Source organism: Musca domestica, unplaced genomic scaffold, assembly GCF_030504385.1.
Source record: "Musca domestica strain aabys unplaced genomic scaffold, Musca_domestica.polishedcontigs.V.1.1 13, whole genome shotgun sequence".
NCBI lineage: Eukaryota > Metazoa > Arthropoda > Insecta > Diptera > Muscidae > Musca > Musca domestica.
In genome coordinates this window covers 12,983,724-13,010,274 of record NW_026712172.1, presented here as the reverse complement: position 1 = coordinate 13,010,274, position 26,551 = coordinate 12,983,724, and the positions used below count along the sequence as shown (strand labels likewise).

General features: G+C 34.4%; 1 protein-coding gene and 1 long non-coding RNA gene across 3 annotated transcripts in view; one reads left to right on the top strand and one right to left on the bottom strand.

Moving 5' to 3' along the window:
- Positions 1 to 25,212, bottom strand: part of LOC101897689 (open rectifier potassium channel protein 1) — an 83,552-nt gene extending 58,340 nt beyond the window's left edge. Inside the window, exon 1 of one of the 2 annotated variants that reach the window (XM_059118630.1) lies at positions 25,109 to 25,212. In XM_059118630.1, the coding sequence (XP_058974613.1) occupies positions 25,109 to 25,142 (34 nt within the window). In that variant the 5' untranslated portion in view covers positions 25,143 to 25,212. Of the gene's footprint in view, positions 1 to 15,653; positions 16,152 to 25,108 lie in introns of those variants that run through there. The other variant, XM_059118631.1, reaches the window with a different exon arrangement.
- Positions 5,938 to 8,631, top strand: LOC131800842 (uncharacterized). Its single transcript, XR_009341606.1, has 2 exons — positions 5,938 to 8,040; positions 8,117 to 8,631. It is a non-coding gene; the product is annotated as an uncharacterized LOC131800842 (long non-coding RNA).
- Positions 25,213 to 26,551: the final 1,339 nt, after the last annotated feature.

Sequence of the window (26,551 nt, the reverse complement as noted above, 5' to 3'; positions counted from 1 at the left end):
GATACTTTGCTAGCCTCGCCCCTATCTCGTCGGTAGCCTAGCGAGAGTGTCTCTGGTTCCCATCCGCGAGACCCAGGTTCGAATCTCGCTGCGGGTAAATTTTTTTTTTTGTTTTCTTTTTATTTTTTTAATGAAATCGATTATTTTTTGGTTTATTTGGTCTCAAAACATTAATGGTTTCGAATGCCAATGGTGATATTCAATCACACAATCAATTTTCGGAGTCACCTAGTATACTTTTGGTTGCCATAATTTCCCCTTACAAGGGTGGTGAGAAATTATGCTTTTCTTCTTCCACTTATTTATTAGTTTATTGTCAACCAATACGTTTGCGAATTTTTTTGTAATGAAATGTTGAAGTATTGGTAATTCGAATGAGCCATGTTTGATTTTGGAAGTTTTTTTCATGTATTGATATTCAGCCATAATCTTAGTGTAATAACCGAGATTACAAAAGGAGGTAGCAGAGGAGCCATCTTGGTCATTTTCGAGAAACTTTTGGTTAGTGAACACTAAATTTTAAATATTGTTGGCGAAAAGGAACTTCTATTGGTTGCCCCTAATATCCCAAGTTTTTTTTATTAAACTGGCGGAGGGAAAAAAAAAAGCTGACAAAATCATTGATTTTGTTTAAAACAATTTTTGGTGCAAACGTTGTGTTTTTTTTGTGCAAACGTTTTGACCTTCCGATTGGTTTACAACATCCCCTGGTCGTTGGATTGGAGTTCCATATATTTCCTGGGTCTGCAGTTTTTCTTTTATATCCTGGTGATACCATAAAATCTGGAATTTAACATAGTCATTGGTGAGATTTCTTTATTATATGAAAGCCCTATTTCCTTAGCGCTGATTTTCTATTGTGCATTTCAATCTGTTTTTAGGAATACCCTTTTCCCCGGTGCATTTTGCATACCGGTGTCCCCATCACTCTACAGGTGTGTTTTTTTGCCCAGAGAGGAGACTGAGATTCTGACTGAGATTCGATTTAGTTGATAGAGTGTGTTGGTTACAGCGAGTGCTGCCGATTACATCTCGCATAAAGTAAAGTTCGGCATAGAAATTCTGTGATTTAGTTCATGAAATGGTGTTTGAAGAAGTTTTTAATAACCAAAAGTGTATTCACTAAGAAAGAAAACCTGCTTAAAATTTGCTTGAAAATCCAACATAAATTGCTTTGAAAAAAAAAGAAAAATTTTAACTTAGTTTTTGTTACAATAATTTTAAGAGAGAGAGAGAGATAAAAAAAAATATATTAAAAGTGAAACAATCAAATTTGAAACAAAACGAAAAACCAAAGAGCAAAAGTTTGTGTGTGTACTTGGTCATGTAAAAAAAAAACCATAATTTTCTATACCATCTTTTTGTAAAAAAAAAAGAAAAAAAATAACAACAAAAATGTAATCAGTACTTGAAGAAGAAGAAGAGTAACACCAAATATTCAAATACGCATTTACTTAAACCATATCGTATTAAGAGATTGCTGATCGCTTCGCTGTTACCCCAGTTCGAAAGGCCTTTCATCGTGGGAGTTCAATCGATCACCAAGTAAGTTCGAATTCTCTTATATCGTACCGCATTGAACAAGCACCAATCATTGGTTTTTTTTGTGAGAGTAACTGTTCCGTTATCTCTCTTGGAATTGCCTACTGCATTCATTTCATTGAGAATATAGAAGATAATTTATAAAATAATATTTATAAATTATTTTTAATTATTTTAAAAACCTGATTAATTGAATTAATCACTGAAGTAATTCTTTTAAAGGATTCCTTTATTTGTGTTTGTTCAATGTTAATTTGTTTCCTGTGTACATACGATTGCCAATGGATATGCCAATGTTACACTGAACAATAACAGACGAAGTGCTGTTAACCTACCTTCGTTAACATTTCAATGAGAGCTACAGTTTTGAAAGCACTGTTTGCATTGCTTCTACTGTATGTTTCATTTATATTTATTTTTGTTTGAATTAAAACATTATTAAATTAGATTTTAGAATTTTTCTTTTGCGTTACATACTGATATGAAATATTTTTGTTTGGTGATTATTTGATTGTTTTTCTCTTCGAATGTTTTTATTGAAAATATGATAAATCTTGATATAAAAAAATAATGTTATGTTTTTGATATAATTTAATTTAATTACTAATTTTTTTTATATTTTCCTTTAAAATTTCAGTTATGATCTCATATACTTAGATTTTTTTTTTGAAATTAAGTTATTTTTCATGATTTTTTTGTAGTATTCATAATTATTAAGTTTGTTTTTTAATTTTTTTTTTTTTTTTTTTTTTTTTTTGATTTTCTTGATGCGTTAGGAGAATGGATTTATTATTATTCTTGAATTTAGTATTACAATTTAATTCGAATATCTTTGAGATTGTATGATTTTATTGTATCTAGCTATAGGCTGGAAAAAAATGATATTTTTGATTATGAATAAAAATTGGAATTATTTGAATATGGCTTAAACGTTTTTGAGGTTTGATTTTGAAGGGTAGGAAAAGTGGGAGTATGAAAATTGGGTTTATCATGATGTCTCTGATTTTGTTTAGTTTTTGGTGGATCATTTGATAAACAGGATGGGTGGGCTTATCATGCAACTACCAACCATGCATGACTACTCATACCGTGATGAGAATTAATCCTCTTTCTTTTCTGTCTGGACTATAGTAGATTTTCCTCTAGTTTTTCTCTCTTTTTATTGTCTTTCTATTTTTCTTGTGAATTTGCACGCATTATATTATTAAACTGATAGTAACTACGGACAAGAAACAAATTGAATTTTGACCAAGATCCCCCCCATACGACGAGCAATAAGGCTGGATAAATATGCGTGCCAGGCCATAGAATTCAATCCGATATATTTGCATAGCAATTTCAACCTAGCTATCCGAGACATACTACAGTTTTTGGCGCCCAACGTGGGGCCGAGTGGAATCAAAAATATTAGAAAAATACATATTGATATTTCGATATCGTTATTTTCTTCTTTTTAATATTTTTATCTTTCCTTTTCTTTGTATTTCTTAGTCAGAGTTATAGTGATTCTTTGAAATATATAGGTTTTACGTGCGTGATTGCTGATTCCTATAACCAAGAATAACTATATCCTGCCCTCCAGCTGTCTAATGTGAAAAATTCGATTTAGATGAGTGTTTGAGAGAACTCTGGATGTGGACTAGTTTCTACTTCTGACTTCAGTCACAACAACTAAGTTGATTTTTTTTTACTTTCTTTTGCGATTTGGAATTTTAAAATATTATCGATGATATTTTAAACCATCGTAAATACTATTGTAGTCCAATTTTACTTCTCTTTCTATTTCTTTGCTGATTTCTAAATGTTTTCTCACAGTATGATGATTTTTATACAATTTTTCCCACTTTATTCCTTATACCTGATCAAAATCAAACCGCTTGTCAGATATTTTCCGAATTTTTCTCTTGGTTCAGTTTATTAGATTGCCATTATTTTTACTTATTTTCTGTTTTTTTTTATGTTTACTTTTTATTTTTAAAATGCCTCTTGAAAGAAGTTCTGAAGATGTTTCTGTTGCTGGAGCTACGATTGTTGATAACGTGCCAGTGTGTACGATCTGTAGTTTAGTGATTCAGAATCCATCGTCTTTATCGGAAACGATATGTAGTCATTCGTTTCATAGAATTTGCATTTCGAATTATATTAAAACTCATTCTAATTGTCCAGTATGTGGTGTAAAAATTATTAAGGATAATAAGCCTTCAAATCCTACTGTTGCACAGAAATCTGTCCCTACTGATCGTCAAACTAGAGCATCTTCGAAAGCGAAGAATTTTGATGCTAATAGGTCGGAAGAAACTCGTCAAGATGTTGTTGTAAGTGCGAATCCTTCTACATCTATGGCAAATCAACAATCCAGTTTAACGTTGGATAGTGTTAGAGATATGGTAACTTCATTGATTAATAGTCAACAATCCCAGATTGTTGAAGCCGTTTCAAACCAAATTTCTTCGTTGGTAGAAAGGAGTGTTGAAGCCAGTATAGCTAGGCTTAATATTAATAAATCTCGTCATGAGGGAAATGCATCCTCTCCTGTTGTGAATGGTAATGCTATGTCAATGCCTAATGTTTGCGATGTGGAGCAGAGAACTTTGGAGCAATTATTAGGTTTACCGTCTTCAAATAATAATCAGGTTAATAATGGTTTTGGCCCTGTTAACATAGACAGCAATTCTGTGAATAGGTCTCGATATAGTAATCCGAATTCTTGTCAGGATTTGTTGTCTCGCCCGGATAAAGTTAGCCAAATTATTGCCAACTGGAAGATCAAGTTCAACGGCAGTTCCACCTGTTTGCCTGTAGATAATTTTATATACCGTGTTGAAGCTTTGACTAAGCAAACTTTAAATGGCGATTTCGAAGTTTTGTGTGGCAGTGCTAGTGCTCTGTTTGAGGGCAAAGCCAGCGATTGGTTTTGGCGGTTCCACCGTACAGTTCGTGAAGTCCAATGGGGTAATCTGTGCAGTGCACTTAGGCAGCAATACAGAGACTCCAGAACTGACGTCGACTTCCGGGAAATGATACGTGATAGAAAACAAAAACCGAATGAACCTTTCGATATTTTCTATGATGCTGTTATAGATTTAGTGGACCGACTGGATAGGCCTTTAGATGATAAAACACTGGTTGAAATCCTAAGAAGAAATCTCCAACCCGAAATTCAGCATGAAATTCTGAATATGTCCATAAACTCAGTAGGTCAGTTGAGAGAAATATGTAGGCGTAGAGAATTTTTTATGCAAGATTTAAATAGAAGGCATGGTTTCACTGGTAACAGGCATAGTAACTTTAGCAGACGTGCTGCGGAAATAGAGTATGAGGAAAGTAATAGAGATTTGTTGGAATACGAGGAGTTGTCAGAATTATCGACTGTGTGCTGGAATTGTAGGAAACCAGGACACCGATATCAGGAATGTTTATCAGATCGAACGGTGTTCTGCTATGGTTGTGGATCTCCACAAGTGTACAAACCCAATTGTGGGAAATGCAATGATATTTCAAAAAACTTGCAGAGTCCTGCACTGAAAAGTGCACCCAAACCGAAGACCTGTCAGCAGGCTTCCCAAACCATGTAAGGATTCTGACTCGATGCACTTCTAGCAACAGCAATGAAAACACTGAATGCAATGAAAAAACTAATTTTTACCCTGATTGTCCCAAAATTCCTGACGGATTCCACAAAAATAAACCAGAACTAGATTTAAATTCTTCTCCAGGGTGTAAAGGACCTAGTCCTATGGTTCCTTTTCATGTAAGATTAGAGAGGTATACTGAAGTAAGGGATCGAATTTTTAATCAAGAGCCAAAAATATCCAGATCGAAGAAAAGAATTACAACATTTTGGAAAAATGTGAAGAAGGTTAAGAAAAATTTTACCATATCCGTTTTGGAAAAATCTGGAGATATACGTCCCTATGCTGAGGTACATTTACTAGGTAAACAAATGGTAGGTTTGTTAGATACTGGTGCCTCGGTTTCATGCCTTGGTTCACAATCTGCCATTGATTTCTTATCGTCTAATGTTCCGTATAAAAAATTGAATACAACTGTAAACACAGCTGATGGTAAACCACAGAGAATAGCTGGTGTGTTTACGACAACTATTGTATTTCGAGAGGAAAGTCATCCAATAACTATTTACATAGTACCGAATTTGTCTCAAAACTTAATATTGGGTATAGATTTTTGGAAGCGATTCGATCTACTTCCAACATCCTTGTTGAACAATATTTCAAGTTTAGCCTTATTTAACAGTAATCCATTGGATCAAAGAGAACTAACTACAGATCAAAAATATTTACTTCAGTCCGCCATAGATAAGTTTCCTTCGTTCGCGAAAGAGGGTCTAGGGAAAACTAGTCTAATTTTCCATACAATAAATACTGGTTCTGCGACGCCTATAAAGCAGAGGCATTTCCCTGTCTCTCCGGCGATCGAGAAACTTATTTATGATGAACTGGACCGAATGTTAGCAATGGGAGTCATAGAGGAGTCTTCAAGTCCTTGGTCCTCTCCCATTGTTCTACATAGGAAACCAGGGAAAAATCGTTTGTGCCTCGATAGTAGGAAGTTGAACGCCGTGACGGAAGGGGATGCCTACCCACTTCCGCATATAGAGGGTATTTTGAGTCGTCTGCCCAAAGCAGAATATATTTCTAGTCTCGACTTAAAGGATGCTTTTTGGCAGATACCACTAGACGAATCGTCGAAAGGTAAGACTGCATTTACAGTTCCTGGGAGACCGCTCTATCATTTTAAAGTAATGCCGTTCGGCTTATGCAATGCGCCGCAAACCATGTGCCGACTCATGGATAGAGTGATACCAGCGTCTCTCAGGACTGAGGTTTTGGTCTACCTGGATGATCTACTAGTGGTATCTCCAACCTTTGAGAGACATATGGAAGTATTGAAGGAGGTAGCTAATTCTCTTAGAATGTCAGGACTGACAATAAATGTCGAAAAGAGCAAATTTTGCATGAAAGAAGTTCGCTATTTGGGTCACTAATGGATCGACTTACAGCTTACTGAGGAAATTAAATGCGTTGGAAGATAGATCCATCAGTTTCAACAGGGATGATTCATTTAACATTGTTAGGAATAGAGCAATTCAAAATATGAAGAAAATATTTGAACGCAACGAAAAACAATACAATCTTAGATCACGAGAAGTGTCATATAAAGTCGGACAAGAAGTTTTTAGAAGGAACTTTAGCCAGAGTAACTTCGAAAAAGGTTATAGTTCGAAATTGGCACCGACCTTTATAAAGTGTAGAGTTCGTCGGAAATGTGGAAACTGCAATTACGAACTCGAAGACCTCCAAGGCAAATTAATAGGTATTTACCACGCAAAGGATATTAGGCAATAACCGGTATCTACATGCGGTATCATCCTTAACTTCTTTTTTTAGCCGTTAAGTCTGATTTTTGGCGGGGGGTAATGTAGTGGCGCATGTAGACACTTGAAATAATCTCATTTCTATTTTTTTGTGTGGTTGTTTGGCACACAGTGATTCAAGGTTAGGACACCTCTGTTCATTTGCATTGCATTAGCTAATGTTAACTTGCATTTATTCATGTTAAATTCCCTATTCTCAGAGACTTAGGAATGCAGTTCTATAATTAGAACATTAAAATGCATTCTCATTCACTTTAATATATCGTATTGTATGCTAGTAACTTCCGAGGGGGTGTGCTAGATACTTTGCTAGCCTCGCCCCTATCTCGTCGGTAGCCAAGCGGGAGTGTCTCTGGTTCCCATCCGCGAGACCCAGGTTCGAATCTCGCTGCGGGTAAATTTTTTTTTTGTTTTCTTTTTATTTTTTTAATGAAATCGATTATTTTTTGGTTTATTTGGTCTCAAAACATTAATGGTTTCGAATGCCAATGGTGATATTCAATCACACAATCAATTTTCGGAGTCACCTAGTATACTTTTGGTTGCCATAATTTCCCCTTACAAGGGTGGTGAGAAATTATGCTTTTCTTCTTCCACTTATTTATTAGTTTATTGTCAACCAATACGTTTGCGAATTTTTTTGTAATGAAATGTTGAAGTATTGGTAATTCGAATGAGCCATGTTTGATTTTGGAAGTTTTTTTCATGTATTGATATTCAGCCATAATCTTAGTGTAATAACCGAGATTACAAAAGGAGGTAGCAGAGGAGCCATCTTGGTCATTTTCGAGAAACTTTTGGTTAGTGAACACTAAATTTTAAATATTGTTGGCGAAAAGGAACTTCTATTGGTTGCCCCTAATATCCCAAGTTTTTTTTATTAAACTGGCGGAGGGAAAAAAAAAGCTGACAAAATCATTGATTTTGTTTAAAACAATTTTTGGTGCAAACGTTGTGTTTTTTTTGTGCAAACGTTTTGACCTTCCGATTGGTTTACAACATCCCCTGGTCGTTGGATTGGAGTTCCATATATTTCCTGGGTCTGCAGTTTTTCTTTTATATCCTGGTGATACCATAAAATCTGGAATTTAACATAGTCATTGGTGAGATTTCTTTATTATATGAAAGCCCTATTTCCTTAGCGCTGATTTTCTATTGTGCATTTCAATCTGTTTTTAGGAATACCCTTTTCCCCGGTGCATTTTGCATACCGGTGTCCCCATCACTCTACAGGTGTGTTTTTTTGCCCAGAGAGGAGACTGAGATTCTGACTGAGATTCGATTTAGTTGATAGAGTGTGTTGGTTACAGCGAGTGCTGCCGATTACATCTCGCATAAAGTAAAGTTCGGCATAGAAATTCTGTGATTTAGTTCATGAAATGGTGTTTGAAGAAGTTTTTAATAACCAAAAGTGTATTCACTAAGAAAGAAAACCTGCTTAAAATTTGCTTGAAAATCCAACATAAATTGCTTTGAAAAAAAAAGAAAAATTTTAACTTAGTTTTTGTTACAATAATTTTAAGAGAGAGAGAGAGATAAAAAAAAATATATTAAAAGTGAAACAATCAAATTTGAAACAAAACGAAAAACCAAAGAGCAAAAGTTTGTGTGTGTACTTGGTCATGTAAAAAAAAAACCATAATTTTCTATACCATCTTTTTGTAAAAAAAAAAGAAAAAAAATAACAACAAAAATGTAATCAGTACTTGAAGAAGAAGAAGAGTAACACCAAATATTCAAATACGCATTTACTTAAACCATATCGTATTAAGAGATTGCTGATCGCTTCGCTGTTACCCCAGTTCGAAAGGCCTTTCATCGTGGGAGTTCAATCGATCACCAAGTAAGTTCGAATTCTCTTATATCGTACCGCATTGAACAAGCACCAATCATTGGTTTTTTTTGTGAGAGTAACTGTTCCGTTATCTCTCTTGGAATTGCCTACTGCATTCATTTCATTGAGAATATAGAAGATAATTTATAAAATAATATTTATAAATTATTTTTAATTATTTTAAAAACCTGATTAATTGAATTAATCACTGAAGTAATTCTTTTAAAGGATTCCTTTATTTGTGTTTGTTCAATGTTAATTTGTTTCCTGTGTACATACGATTGCCAATGGATATGCCAATGTTACACTGAACAATAACAGACGAAGTGCTGTTAACCTACCTTCGTTAACATTTCAATGAGAGCTACAGTTTTGAAAGCACTGTTTGCATTGCTTCTACTGTATGTTTCATTTATATTTATTTTTGTTTGAATTAAAACATTATTAAATTAGATTTATTTACTGGCATATCTGTTGACATCGGCAATTAAATACTTATTTTTATATTTGGTGTGATTATTGAATCAAATTAAAAAAAAACCATTTGATCAAATTGACTGCTGTTAACATACTCGTATGTATGTATGTTTGTACATACGGTTGTAACAAAGCAGGTCGTTGACACAACAGCTGATTTGCTGTAAAACAAAAAGCAAATGTAACGATCATACACACATACATTTTTCTTTTGCGTTACATACTGATATGAAATATTTTTGTTTGGTGATTATTTGATTGTTTTTCTCTTCGAATGTTTTTATTGAAAATATGATAAATCTTGATATAAAAAAATAATGTTATGTTTTTGATATAATTTAATTTAATTACTAATTTTTTTTATATTTTCCTTTAAAATTTCAGTTATGATCTCATATACTTAGATTTTTTTTTTTGAAATTAAGTTATTTTTCATGATTTTTTTGTAGTATTCATAATTATTAAGTTTGTTTTTTAATTTTTTTTTTTTTTTTTTTGATTTTCTTGATGCGTTAGGAGAATGGATTTATTATTATTCTTGAATTTAGTATTACAATTTAATTCGAATTTCTTTGAGATTGTATGATTTTATTGTATCTAGCTATAGGCTGGAAAAAAATGATATTTTTGATTATGAATAAAAATTGGAATTATTTGAATATGGCTTAAACGTTTTTGAGGTTTGATTTTGAAGGGTAGGAAAAGTGGGAGTATGAAAATTGGGTTTATCATGATGTCTCTGATTTTGTTTAGTTTTTGGTGGATCATTTGATAAACAGGATGGGTGGGCTTATCATGCAACTACCAACCATGCATGACTACTCATACCGTGATGAGAATTAATCCTCTTTCTTTTCTGTCTGGACTATAGTAGATTTTCCTCTAGTTTTTCTCTCTTTTTATTGTCTTTCTATTTTTCTTGTGAATTTGCACGCATTATATTATTAAACTGATAGTAACTACGGACAAGAAACAAATTGAATTTTGACCAAGATCCCCCCCATACGACGAGCAATAAGGCTGGATAAATATGCGTGCCAGGCCATAGAATTCAATCCGATATATTTGCATAGCAATTTCAACCTAGCTATCCGAGACATACTACACGCGTGCTGAGTCCGATGGTGCTGAGTCCTGTTGGAATGCCCAAAGTCCGACAATCGGCTGTTATGGCGGTCCACACCATCACATTGGTAGCCAACCGAAGGTGCACATTTTCAGCTGACCTCTGCGGCAAGTAAACACGATCATTTTGTTTATTTACAAACTGCTGGTAAACAAATGTTTTCTCATCGGGGAAAACCAAATTCGGTAGTTCACCGTTTCTTTTGCAGTGTAAGTTCTTGCACTTTTTGTAATTTCAATGGCTTTACCCCAAACTCATTTTTCAATATTTGTCGAATGGAGTATTGCTATATGTTCAGATCACGAGTCATTTTTCGGCCACTGCGACGCGAGCTTCGATCAAGTCGCTCCTTTACTTTTCGAACCATTTCTGATGATGTTGCTGTGTCTGTTTTCTTCCGTCCACTTCCTTGATATATAATAATATAATATAATAATCTGTCACTGGAATGATTTTAACAGCTGTCGGACAAGTGGCTTAGAAATGACAGAAATCTGAAGTTGGTCGCATTTTTTTCATCTCACCCTGTATAGTCAAAGGAACGCTAAAGGCATGTTTACACATAGGAAATACAATGGATTGTATATATTTCAAATCCAATCCCCTATTTGACGTATACGAAACGGAATTAAAAGTTACAATCCAAAATGCCAAAGCATGGAAGAATTGGGGTGAATTTTAAAATGTTTTTTTTTTTTTTTTTTTTTTTTTTTTTTTTTTGCAAAAATATATACGTTTTTTATACGACAGAAATCGGAGATTGTTATGATATGCATTTCTCAACATTTTTTCTTTAATTTAAATTGGTAGAAGAATACAGGTAGTCGCATCGACACAGCTGCTGAGGCAATGAACTGTCAAATCAATTTCGGAATAGAAATTTTTGAATGAAAAATTATTCAAATTTGTAAAAATTGTTGAAAAACGCATATCATACCAACACCAATTAGTGTCGTATAATAAACATATAAAAATCTACTTATATTTAAAAAGAACATTTTATTTTTTTTTGACATATCAATGTTCTCAAGCGTTGATGCATCTACCTATATTACTCTACCCTGTTACAAAATGTATGTAATTCTCTATTTACACTTTGTTTATGCTACGTTTACACTGTGACGCAATAATCAATGCACCATATTTAAAGGTATTTATATATTTTTTACGCTATTGTTTGCTATTTTGAACTTGCAATCTATGTACATTGGGTCAATTAACAAGAGACCAAAGTCAGACTCCATTACGATTGAATTCCTATCACTTTTTAAGTAAAACTCTACTATTTGAACCATTTTAACTTGGAGATAAATTTATAGCTTGTCATATTTCGATCAATTGCTTCAATACAAAATTGTGATTTCTTTGACAGTTAAATCAAAACACTTGATTTGAGTAACATATTTACCTATATTTCTCATAACGTAAAAAAAGAAATGCTCATTATTATAAATAAACCTTCTACGTTTTATTCATACGCCAATTTTGGTATGGTCGTTACGTTATTAAGTACAAACGCCAAAAATGGGATCTATGCACGGAATGGGTAAAAGCATGCGTACGTTACATAGAGAACAGTTGTTGTGGAAGGGTGAACGTGCCTGAATAAATGTCACATTTAAACTAAAAGTCACCACACAGAAAGCCGTTGTACAAGATAGTGAAAATGAAATTGAATTGAAAATGAAAAATAAGTGAAAGAACTTAGAGAATATAATTTTGGAATTATGTATAACACTATAAAAGGTATATGCTAATCTGATTGTGTCCGATGTTAGTAAAAATATTGTTTTACTCCGTGAACCATGACAAAGGTAACAAGAAATATAGGTTAACATATGGCTCATTAAGAATGTTTGCTCAACTTCAAAGAAACGAGAAAAATGCAACTCTGTGCTGGAGTCTCATAGTTTCAAATAGACTTTTAAATATGCAACAGTTGGCTTTGTTTATTTTTAATTTTTTTAACAAAATTAGCTTTGTAGTAACTTTGTTTTACCTTCTCTAATTATACCATGGGTAAACACCAAAATTCGATAATTCTAAAAATCACTATTCATATCTGCACAATGGTTTTTATTTTCCATTTTTATTGAACAGTAATTGAAGGCTAGTCCCTGTTTTTTTTTTTTGCACATTTCATTTACTCTTTTTCATTATTTGCTAATCATGTTGAGATTGCTGGCAATTCGTTAACATTTGTTAGTTTACTATTTTAAATCGAAGACGTTGCAAAAATAATAAAGTGTAAATATGGCTTTAGCTTGTATTAAGGGGAGAAAACATGAAATGCTTTTTTGACTGGCTTAAGTCATCGGCTGGCTTTTTCGTACAAAAAAAAACAAAGGAGCATAGGATCAAAGTCGAACTAAGTCAACCTAAAACCCCTTTGCTCCTCTACGAAGAATCCAGCCGATGACTTAAGCCAGTCCAAAATGTTTTTTTTATGTATTCTCAACCTTATGCTACTATTTTATGTTTGGGAGCAAATTTCTTGCATATAAAGGAACAAAGCTACAATTGGATCTATACAGATGAAAAAACTGCAACCAACTTCAGACTGATGTCATTTCTAAAGCTGAAGATACATAAATCGCATATTTGGCTGGCTTAAGTCATCGGCTGGCTTCTTCGTAGATGAACAAAGGAGTTTTAGGTTGACCTAGTTCGATTTTGGCCCTAGTCTCCTTTGTTCATTTCCAGCCAGCCGATGACTTAAGACAGCCAAATAAGCGCTTTATGTATTCCCTGCTTAAGCCACTCGTCCGACAGCTGAACATATCGCAATATTCCATTTGGCAAAAAATTGAAAAAAGAGCCATTGAAATTCCAAAAATTCAAGAACTTACATCGCAACAGAAAGGAATTAGACTCAAAAGAGCTAAAGAGTTGTTTTGCTTGGCCGAACGATATTCGGTATTTTGATGATTTTAGCAACATTATAAACAGAATTTTTTTTTTTCAAGTTTCACATTTAAGTATTGTAATGGTATTTGACAAAAGTGGTCCATGTCGTTGTCGTATAGACCCTAATATATCGGCTACATTCGGTATTTTTAAGATTTTAAGATAATTTTTAACGGATTTTATTTTATTTATTTATTTATTTTTTTTGAAAATTGCCAAATTCGTTCAAATGGTGGAGGGTATTCAAAGTTTTTTTACTTATTTAAATGCATAAATCAATGAATTACTGTAAAATTAGCAGATTGTTGGACCATTTCGTTAGGGTCTTATAACTGCGTGATTTTTCGTCACTGGGAATATTTTTGGCGTTTTCGCTATATTAGTTTGCAGAAGTAGAAAGTTTATTTTTCACTTGGATTGTAGCCTGGTCAATTAGTTGACTTAAAGTGTGAGTACATAAGCAGCTTGAAGTCTTCGCATTGTGACATATCATAAAGGGATGCCAGAGCCGCACTCGAATCATGCCGTCGTTTGCCCTTATAATTTGGCATTAACATGCCTAGCCATGATGCCAAGCTGCTTACGTACCGTCACCTTAACTCTTTTTCAATTCGGATCTTTCACAGTTCTGGCGTTGAGTAGTTGTTGCCTTTGCAATGTGACTATTTTCTTAGTCACATTGCAAAGGCAACTAAATGCATCATCAGACGCAATGGGAATTGCATATATTTTTCGGTGCCTTTTTCAAATACATATGTATTTCGGTGCCTTTGTCAAAATTAATTTTTTATATTTTCAAACAACAAACAAAACTTTTGATTAAATTATAGGTGTGGTTACCTAAACTGATTACCCTAAAATTTGTAACAATTGTTACAAATTGTTACTGGAAGTAGTCTGTCAACCCGATAGTTCTGCAAAAAATAAGGGTTGGAGAGAGACATTTTGACAGTTCTTTCAGTGAGAGTTTGCAAATTCTTGCTGGACAAATTTCTTCTCTTCTTCTTCTAATTCATCGACATTCAATCAGATGTTTTCTATCGTTTGTTTGTTTTTTGTTGTGCTTTCAATTTGGGAATTTTGTTTTTGGAATTAGCAGCACTGATTGTTTTTGGAGAACAACTTTAGAAAATGTGAAAAACGTAAATATATATATGTAATAAGAAAATAAAAGACTATTTTCAACATTTTTAGGCAAACGCCATTAGCAACACGTTTAAAGGATTCCAGGGAACACATCAAATCTGACTTTCTTTTATTGCTAATATTTTTATTTTATTGCTAATTTCCTTTTATTTAAAAAATTTGTCAAAATAAAATTTGTCTTTCAATTATTTTAATGGCGGACAAATTGGTTTGTTTTGACAAATCAGCTGATTAGTTGCAAGCTTCTGCAGGGATGCCGTATGATTACTTTTCGCATTTTCCTTGCAAAAGAGTATAAAACTACCATGGTAGAAGAATATAGGTAGACGCGTCGACACAGCTGCTGGGACAATGAACTGTCGAACCAATTTTGAAATTGAAAATGTTAAATGAAAAATTATTTAAATTTGTAAAAATTGTTGAGAAACGCGAATTATAATAGCCTCCGAATGACGTAGTATAAGAAAACATATAAAAATCTACTTATATTTGAAAAAAAACATTTAAATTTTTTTGACATATCAATGTTTCCAAGCGTTGATGCATCTACCTGTATTCTTCTGCCATGAAAACTACCTTACTCTCTCAGAAAGATGTTGCTGAACAATTCCTGCAGGAAAAGTAACCAGACACACCTTATATGTTTCCAATGAAAATAGGGATCGCTGTGATTGTTTATTTCATAATTGAAATCTTAAAACATTTCGTATGATAGACCCTTAACTTGATTTGCGTCCAGTATTGTAATTTTGTTTTGCATACAACAAACTCAAATCCTCTACTAAAAATGGAAATCTTCGAAATGTAATTTTACCGGCGAACACTAAAAATTTCATTCATTGCAAAAATGTCAAACGACGGCTATGAACAACAGCAGTTTAAAAGGTTTCAAATTTTGTTTCTAGATCACGTACAAAAACAAAAGAAGCAATAAATAAATACAACATTTTTCGTAAACAATTTTTTTTTCAAATTAGAGCTTTCCAACAAGTTGATGTAATATTATTATTAACAAAACAAATATTACTTCATAGGTATACGAAATTTTCCTCGATACGCTAGAACATCATAAAAATTAGTAGTGGAAAGTTGTAAAACTCAGAAGAGAGTCTGGCACAAAGTTGTCTAATATTTATTAAAATTGAATTTTCACTCTTGGCAACATTTCAAATATATTTTCATTAACTTTTTTCGCTTACAGAGGAATTCTGATGTATGTATTATACCTTAATTCAATTATCTTCTGTTTCGCACTTCACTTATTTTCTTTTTTATTTCCAGTATTAAAACATTTTTCTAAATATTTATTGAAGTTTCCTCAAATTTTGTTTTTTTTTTCAATTGAAGATTTTGGCACTTGAACTTGCTTTGCACTTCGTTATTTTTATTTAATTTGTTTAAAGATTTCCGCACGAAATTTCCTTAAAAACTGAATGAGGCTTCTTATTGGAATTCAAACAATAAAACCGTTATATTCCTTTTTATAAGCGCCGGAAATCTTTCGTTGCTCGTTTTGTTCGCTTAAGTTTTGCTTTCTTCGCCTGCTACGGTTCTAGTGTACGATCGTTATGAAGTTCGTCATCTGACTGCCGTTAAACGGTCAAATTCTACACACATTAAATGATTTTCACATTCTGTCTGTGTGTCGTCTTCATTTTGGGTATTTGTGATTGTTGTTTTTGCTGCTGCTTCTTCATTTCATTTCATTTTCTGTGTTATTTAATTCTGTTGCTGATCGTCGTCGGCAAATTCAGTCGTGTCGCGTTGTGTTATTGTCCGTTGTTGTGATTTGTTGACTTTAGTTGTGTTTCGTTGTTGTTATTGTAGCTGTAAGCGCCGTTTGCTGCTACTACACATGCATGCCTGCTAGACGGACTATCACCAACAAATAGTGTTCCCCAACAACGATCACCACCTCTACAAGCAACGTGTGAGTGTGTGTGTGTGTGGGGAAGTGTTGCCTGTTGCTCACTTATTGTTGTTGAAATTTCACACTCGAAATTCGAACAAAAAATATAACGTTTATTTGTATTACAATTTTGTTTTTTGTTTTCGTATAGAAATCGAAAAAAAAAGTAATGTGAAAAATCAAAGCTTTTTTATGGGGTTTTGGATGAACGTACTTTTTGGGAGGAGAGCAATATGTATTAACACATCAGTGTATGCATGTGGACATTCCGAATATAAGCCAGTAAGAAAAGGACAAAAGAGGTAAAGATCGACTCTATGATACCCTACATCACAGTCCATATGTAGTAGATGAACAAAGGAGTTTTAGGTTAACTAAGTTCGATTTTGACCCTAGGCTCCTTTGTTCATTTCCGAAGAAGCCAGCCGAGGACTTAAGCTGGGAATACATAAAGCGCTTATTCGGCTGGCTTTTTCGGAAATGAACAAAGGAGCCTAGGGCCAAAATCGAACTAGGTCAACCTAAAACTCCTTTGTTCATCTACGAAGAAGCCAGCCGATGACTTAAGCCAGCCAAATATGCGCTTTATATATTTCCAGCCTTAAGCCAGCCAGATAAGCTCTTTGTGTACTCCCACCTTAACCCATAATAGATATACGTTTAAAGGGTGACATAAAACAACTGCAACAAAGTAAAACGACATATTTTTTACATTTTTTTAAATTTTATTGAATGAAAGCAAACATGTCGAAAACAGCATCAAACTTTAGAATAAGTTTAGATTTGTTCAAATTGGCCACCTTTGGCACGAATTTTGGCCTACAAACGGCAAATGAATCCATCACACGCTGCCAGAATGTTGCTCTGCGGTATTTTGGCCCATTCCCGGCGAAGCGCTTGCTTGAGGTGATCGACACTTTGGTTGTTATTGTAGCAGCTCATACTGCTGTGTTCGATCTGACTCTTCTCAATCGGGTTCTGCCTATAAGTCAAGTCTCAAAAAGGATGCAACCTGTACGGGTTTGGCGGACAGCGAAATACATGTTCGACACTTTGGTATTTTTTTAGTGCCAACCTTGCTTTCCAAAATATTCCAGACACAACAGTCCAACGGATTGGTATCCGGAGATTTTGGTGGCCATTGTGCGCTGGAAATGAAGCGAGGAACCTCATTTTGTAACCATTCTTGGGTGGCGCGTGCTGAGTGCGAGTGCTACGGTGCTGAGTCCTATTGGAATGTCCAAGGTCTGCGGCCAAAATGTTTACGTGTCCAAGGCTTTAATACACCCTCCAGAATATTTTCGCGATAATATACGGAATTTATTCTGATGCCACGGTCGATTAATGCAAGCAGAGAGCTACCATCGGCTGTTATGGCGGCCCACACCATCATCATGGCCGGCGCTTGGTGCCCAACCGAAGATGCACATTTTCAGCTGACCTCTTTGGCGAATAAACACGATCATTTTGTTTGTTTACAAACTGCAGGACAACGAATGTTTTGTCGAACTTTTGGCCAAGCGAAGAAACTGTTTACCTCTTTTGGAGTCTATTTTCTTTCTGTTGCAGTGTAAATTCTTGCACTTTTTGGAATTTCAATGGCTTTACCCCGAGCTCATTTTTCAATATTTTCCGAATGGAATATTGCGATATATTTACCTCACGAGCCATTTTTCGGCCACTGCGACGCGGGTTTCGATCAAGTCGCTTTTTTACTTTTCGAACCATTTCTACTTATGTTGCTGTTTCCTTCCGTCCACTCCCTTGACGTCGGGCTACGCTAACAATATCACGGTACGAGACAAAAAAAATTATTCACATTTAAATGCTGGAGTGCTCTAAGGATAGCCACTTTTGGTTTTCCAGCCAAATATAAAGAAATCACACTATCACGCTTGAATTCCATCACGAATAAATTTTTTTTCTGAAAATTCTCACCAAAATGCTTTTGTTCGGTTGTAAACAATATAATGAGCTGTCACTGGAATAATTTTCACAGCTGTCCGACGAGTGGCTTAGAAATGACAGCAGTCTGAAGTTGGTGGCAGTTTTTTCATCTCAGCCTGAATTTGTTCAACTATAGAATCTAAAAAAATCTCATTGCAACGACTTATTCACTTATTCCATTTATGTCAAGTTATATTCTGAATGTAATCTGAGTTACTTTATTGGATTATATTATTGTCCAATAAGTGGTTCTATATTTACACACAATTTGATTTAAGGTTACCTTATCAGATGAAAGTGAGGAATCATGACATAAATTTCAATATGTTTTGATTGACCTGAAAATAGTATACTAGACCTTCTTTGCACGCAAAACAATAAAACTTATGGATGAGCACAAGAGAGTTTAACCATGACACAATGAATAAGGGCTGGATATAAAGGTGAGAATACATAAAACATGTTTTTACTGACTTAAAGCTGAGAATACATAAAACGCTTTTTTGCCTGGCTTCTTCGGAAAAGAACAAAGGAGCGGAGGGCCAAAATCGAACTAAGTCAACTTAAAACTTATTTGTTCTTTTACGAAGAATCCTGCAGATGACTTAAGCCAGTCAAAAAAGCATTTTAAGGTGAGAATGCATAAAACGCTTTTTTTGACTGGCTTAAGTCTTTGGCTGGCTTCTTCGGAAAAAGAAAAAGAAGCGGAGGTCCAAAATCGAACTAGGTTAACCTAAAACTCCTTTGTTCCTGTCAAAAAAGAGTTTTATGTACGCTTATCGTTTGGCTGCTTCGTAAAGAACAAAGGAGTTTTAGGTTAACTTGGTTCAATTTATACTTGCCCAAAAAGCCAGACGATGACTTAAGCCAGTAAAAAACATGTTTAGTGTGTTATCAGCTAAATTTAGCTTAGAGCACGTTTTGACTGCTAAATCCACTCGATTTCAAATATAAGTTCCATAGCGTATATGTCACGTAAATCGTATTCATGAAACCAATGGATATTATTTGACGTATACGCTATGGAATTGACATTTGACATTGAGGTGTTTTGTCAATTGATATGTCAATTTTTTTTAATATTTTGTCAAAAATAAGATATTTTAAAATGTTTTCTCATACGACGCAAATCGGAAGTGGTTATAATGTACATTTTCAACAATTTTTACAAATTTCAATAATTTTTCATTCAACATGTTCAATTCCAAAATAAGTTTGACAGCACATTGTCCCAGCAGCTGTGTTGATGCGACTACCTGTATTCCTCTACCATGGTTAGATGCATCAACGCTTGGGAACATTGATATGTCAAAAATTTTAAAATGTTTTGACAAAACCCTCAGTTGATCAGCATTTATAGCCTCCTAATGGTGTATCTAAAGTGGGTTAGTGTAAATGCGTTTTTATATCCAATGTGGATAGTATTTTGATTTAATTTAGCAATCAGCTGTTTTTATTAAACAATCAGCTGGTCTTCATGGTAGATTTTATAATCGCCAACCAAAGAAAACATGGTTGATGTAAAATGTTCAGTGTCGGTACAATTTGACAACATAAAGCGTGCTTCAAGCATTGAAGTGTTCAATAAATGCCATATCTTTCTAAGGGTGGGAATACATAAAGCGCTTATTTGGCTGGCGTAAAGATGCAACTAGGGTGCAAATACATAAAGCGAATATTTGGCTGGCTTAAGGCTGGAAATACATAAAGCGCATATTTGGCTGGCTTAAGTCATCGGCTGGCTTCTTCGTAAATGAACAAAGGAGTTTTAGGTTGACCTAGTTCGATTTTGGCCCTAGGCTCCTTTGTTCATTTCCGAAGAAGCCAGCCGATGACTTAAGCCAGCCAAATAAGCGCTTTATGTATTCCCAGCTTAAGTCATCGGCTGGCTTCTTCGTAGATGAACAAAGGAGTTTTAGGTTGACTTAGTTCGATTTTGGCCCTAGGCTCATTTGTTCATTTACCAAGAAGCCAGCCAGATAAGCGCTTTATGTATTCCCACCTTTACATAAGAAGCTTGAAGTCATGGCTAGGCATATTTTGTGACATTTCATAAGGGGATTACAGAGCCACACTAAAATCCTGCCGTCGTTTTCCATTTCTTCGGAAATGAACAAAGGAGCCTAGGTCCAAAATCGAACTAAGTCAACCTAAAACTCCTTTGTTCCTCTACGAAGAAGCCAGCCGATGACTTAAGCCAGCCAAATAAGCGCTTTATGTATTCCCCACTTAAGTTTCAATCTTTTAGAAAATGTTTACTTGGCCACCTCACATTGTTTACATTTAATAAGTCAATTAGTACTGACACCCACATGTGACATTATATATACCCATATTAAAGACTACTGCGAGGGGGATTGATACGGCTTACATTCTAAGTGATATGGCTTGGCGTTATAATTCCACTTCTATTGTGGACATATAGACATTGTAAACATGGCATGAAACCAAACGATGCCAATTAATCCTTTTGAAAAATGTTGGCGATTGTGAATGAGTATAAATATAAGTACTTGACAACTGAACTCAATTTAAAGAAAAATAAGATTTAAATTTATTTGCGGAAATTATAATAGAAAAGGGGTTTAGAATTAGTTAGGAAATAAATGGAATTGTAGGGAATTAAAAATTAATAATTGATGTTCGATACTTTGAAACAAGACATTCCCGGGCCTCGATTCTTGACAAACTTAATAAAAGAAACAAATGAGTGAAGGAAAAATATATTTTTTCAATTCCAATATTCATAGGACAAGCATCCAGACCCAAGTGGAATAACATTGAAATACTTAAAAACTTAATACGAATAATCTAATAGTCTGACTTGACCACTGCTCACTTCGTACATTTCAAAATTGCTGCCTACATCTGCTCACCCCGAACTGAAGAGCCTATTCGCTGTTTGTTGTAGACATGCTAAATAGGCATAATTGAAAAAGAGGGCATAAATGGAAGCTATTCTTGGGGAAAGAACACAACACACACACACACAGAAGTCAAAACAACAATATCTGTTGCGGGTGGAAAACAATATCAATTGACATAGGTGCTAATGAAGCAGAAATTTAGTACTTAGTACAACTGAACAATATACTATAGAGGGGGAAAGTTGAAGGTACACAAACAAACATAAAATCTACATTTTACACATAATTGTCGTATAACAGTTTTAAATTGAATTGATATTCAATTTAATTGTATTTTTAGAACACAATTTGCAAAGTAAGGCTACGTTTACACTGGGAACATTAATGCTGGTTTTATAGAGCATCGGTTAAATCAAAGTAATAGATAAAACATTGCAATTAAATCTTAAAACTGTGAAAAACAATTTGTAAGAATTTTAACAAATTTCTCAGATTACGTTTATCTTTTAGACTTGGCAATGTCTTATCTATAATATGTTTGGAATATTAATGTTAAAATCACCAAACGCGTTAGATAAAACATTTCACGTTTCGGATATGCCGATACAAACGTGTCACGAAATTTTTATACCCTACACCACAAGGTGGTCAGGGTATTATGTCTTTGTGCATTTGTTTGTAACAGGCAAAAGGAAACAAGATAGACCCATAGTTCGTTTTGATAATCTGCATAGAATCACATTCTGAGACGATTTATGCATGTCCGTCCGTCCGTCTGTCCATGTTTTTTGTAAACAAAGTACAGTTCGCATTTATTGCCCTATCCAGATGAAATTTTGCACAAATCATTTGTTTGGCCCAAGGACGAACCCTATTGAAATTGGAGATAATCGGTCAAAATTTAGATATAGCTTCCATATATATCTTCGTCCGATTTGCCTTTTATTGTGCACCAAACGTTTAATATCAGCCCGAATAGCATGGAATTTTACACATACAACCAAATTAAGCCTGAAAATAAGTATGCCAAATTTGATCGAAATCGGTTCAGATATAGCTATAGCTCCCATATATATTGTTCATCCGATTTGTTATTTTTGTCTTCCGCAGCCTTAATATGCACTCTGTAACAACAATATTTGGAGAAATATATCAAATGTAGCTCAGAAATACCTTTGCTAAATTTTACCGAGATCGGTTCAGATTTGGATATAGCTCCCATATATAACTTCGTCCGATTTACGTTTTATTGTACACCAAACGACTAATATTTGCCCAAATGGGTTGGAAATTGGCACATGCGACCGAATTGAGTCTAGAAGCTAGTATGCCAAATTTGGTGAAGATCGGTTCAGATATACCTATAGCTCCCATAAATATTGTTCATCCGATTTGTTGTATTTGTTACCCATAGCCGTAATATACACTCCGTAACAACGATATTCAGGGAAATATATCAAATACAGCTCAGAAATAACTTTGCCAAATTTTATCGAGATCGGTTCAGATTTAGATATAGTTCCCATATATATAACTTCGTCCGATTTACGTATTACTGTACACCAAACGACTAATATTTGCCCAAATGGGATGGAATTTGGCACATGCGACCGAATTGAGTCTAGAAGCTAGTATGCCATATTTGCTGAAGATCGGTTCAGACATTGTATTTGTTACCCACAGCGATATTCAGGGAAATGTATCAAATACAGCTCAGAAATATCTTTGCAAAATTTTATCGAGATCGGTTCAGATTTGGATATAGTTAACATAAATATTTTTATCCGATTTAAAATTAATTGCGCACCAAATGGGCAATACAAGTCCGAATTTAAAAGATACAAATGCTTCGGCATATTTAGTCCTTTGAACTTTAAATTATAATTATAATCATAGCGTGTATGAAGGAATTCTCCCATAAAATCTTTTAATTGTTGTGTGGAGCTCTACTAAATTAGCAAAGTGGTGTAGGGTATCATAAAGTCGGCCCCGCCCGACTTTAAGACTTTCTATACTGGTTTTATATTTAACAATAATGTTTGGCTTGTATTATTCCAATTTTCCAAAGACAATATTGAACACTGTAAATTAAAGCTTAGTGACAGAGAGCTGAAGGTAGAGTACATAAAAGGTTTTTGCTGTCTATAGAGATATTTTCAAGCATCAATACAAAGTTTGGTGCTAAGCTAGGTACTCTTAAAATGTGTTTTAGAAAATATCTCCATATACTGTTAGTCTCTTCAAAGCAATCAAATCCTCAAACTTGAGCGGCATAGGTCTGTATGGACCTATATACAGCTAGGAACAATTTCCATTTTGAATTCATATTTATTTCCGAATTTCCTATAATTTGGTTCCACGTTGAATTGAGTGCACTCTTAGGCTCCTTGTTACTTATATAATAGGACCAAAAAGACCAAGCTAATATATAACTGATGTATATAAACTTGCCTTTAACAAGTGCAACATTGAGATCAAGAAGGCCAAAAGGTGTGTTTTACAGAGTGTATAGAAGATGTCAACGAGGCTTCCAGACTTCGTAAAGTTATTTCAAAGGACAAATCCATTGGATGCTTGAGTCTTGTCTCACATTCCATCACTGTGGAGGGAAGTTGCAGTCACTTATATTCCCAAAGCGGGAAAACCAAGTCATGTACTTCCAAAAGACTACAGGCCTATTAGTCTTTCATCTTTTCTGTTGAAAACTCTGGAGAGTTTGATAGATATTAAGATCAAATCTCTACTACCCTTAACTTCGATCAGCACTGCTCAACATGCCTACATGAAGGGTAAATCTGTTGAAACAGCTCAGCATGATGTAGTGGGCTTTGTGGAGCTTCACCTTGGCAGCCTTTCTAGATATAGAAGGGACATTCAACAATGTTACACTTGAGATTCATAGTTCTCTTACAAAACTTAGGCTGGAAATACATAAAGCGCATATTTGGCTGGCTTCTTCGTAGATGAACAAAGGAGTTTTAGGTTGACCTGGTTCGATTTTGGCCCTAGACTCCTTTGTTCATTTCCGAAGAAGCCAGCCGATGAGATAAGCCAGCCAAATAAGCGCTTTATGTATTCCCAGCTTTAGTTTACCACCACTCCTAATTGAATGGATTGATGTAATGCTCAGTAGCAGAGTCATCAACTCATGCATTGGGGAGTGCTCTGTCAGGAAATCGGTTATTAGGGGTACCCCACAGGGAGGGGTTCTGTCATTATTACTCTGGTGTCTGCTAAATTCTAAATATTCTAAAGAACCTGGTAATAAGAGGCCTCCTTGTTTTACACTATGTTTCAAAGTATTCGGAAATATCTGTTCCATTCCGAACCGCTGATTGTGTCTTGCTGTAGTTTTTTTCTATAAGAGTTACTAACTTGATTGACATACCTAATTGGTGCCTCTTTATGATTTATTCTTTTGATAACCTTTTATGATATCCTGGCTCGAAAGGTTTCTTCGTATATATGTCTTAGGTTCTGATTTTTTTCTCCAATTCGTATATTTAGATCTCCAATAACAATGGGATTTGATATTTCTATGTTTTGAAGATAATGATTAAGGTTTCTAAAATCGTTTAACGTATGTTGTCCATAGTCGTATTTATGGGGTTAATCAATATAAAGACTTGAATGTAAACTTACTCTTAGTCGAATTTAACAGAAGCACTAATTTTTGTTTAGGTTTTCATACGTTTAATTCATAATTGTATGCCTTTTGACAATACAGATGAAATCAGCTGGTTTATCGGATGACCTAATGATAAGCCATGATATTTAATGAACCATGATCGTGATTGTTAATATCCAATTTTCACATTTATACACTGATTTACTCAAAAGAGTTCCAAAAAATTTAACACAAACACACGAGCAAACTAAGCACAAATTTTAACATATTTCTTTAAGGAAACGAGACAATGTTTTTTTGTATTAATTATTTGAGGAATTTTAAACCTACCGCAAAGTTTAAAGTAAATTGAGGCTAGGCCCATTGTTATCAATGTATTTTCTTAACTTTCTTTTTGAACGTTTTAAACTAATCTAAATCTTGAAAGAATATCTATTAATGTGTAACTAATTGTATTTTTTTGTTGTTAAGAAATGCTAAGCCTAATATGGAATAACATATTTTAAGAAATCCCCATTGTTTTTGAAACCGTGTTCATACATTCACCTAAATCAATTATAGCAAACAATGACAACAAAAGACGCTAGAAAATATATATTCGCATCGGCATTATAGTACCCTATATAATTTCACTAACAGTACGTTTATATATAAATGGGTTAACCGACTGGATTTGGATTAAAATTGTCATATCCATTATTTATACTTCAAATAAATCCTCTCAAAGTAGGTTAATCTTACAAAAAGTTCCAACGTAAACATAGCATAATGCAAGCCTTTTTAAAGTTTTGTATTTTATTAGAACAGGAAGAGTGTAATAGCACAAAAGCATATCAATTTGAAGGAGCAGAAACTGCAACTAACTTCAGACTGCTGTCATTTCTAAGCCACTCGTCCGACAGCTGTTAAAACTGTTCCAGTGACAGCTTATTATATTGTTTAAAAGCGTACGAAGGCATTTTGGTGAGAATTTTCCAGAATAAAAGTTATTCGTGATGGAATTCAAGCGTGATACTATGATTTCTTTATATTTGGCTGGAAAACCACAAGTGGCCATTGTTAGAGCACTCCAGCATTTAAATGTGAATAAATCTTTTGTGTCTCGTACCATCGCTCGTTACCGTGATACTGGTAGCCATACCCGGCACCAAGGAAGTGGACTGAAGAAAACAGCAACATCAGCAGAAATGGTTCGAAAAGTAAAGAGGGGACTTAATCGAAACCCGCGTCGTTGTGGCCGAAAAATGGCTCGTGAGCTGAACATGATCTCAATGAGCTCTGGGTAAAAACACTGAAACTCCAAAAAGTGCACGAACTTACATCGCAACAGGAAGCAAAGGGACTCAAAAGAGCTGAAGAGTTGATTCGCTTGGCCGAAAATGGTGAACTGCCAAATTTGATTTTCTCCGAATTTCCAGCACAAAATTACCACAAAAATCTCCGGATACCAATCCGTTGGACTATTGTGTCTGGAATATTTTGGAAAGCAATGTTGGCACTAAAAAAATGGTGTCGATCATCTCAAGCAAGCGCTTCGCCGGGAATGAGCCAAATGACCACAGAACAACATTTGGGCAGCGTGTGACGGGCCGTTTTAACGTCATAATTCGTGCCAAAGGTGACCAATTCGAACAAATCTAAACTTATTCTAAAATTTGATGCCATATCCGACATTTTTTGCTTTCATTCAATAAAATTTTAAAATAAATGTAAAAATTATGGCGTTTGACTTTGTTGAATTTTTTTATATCACCCTGTATTTCTTATTATCTG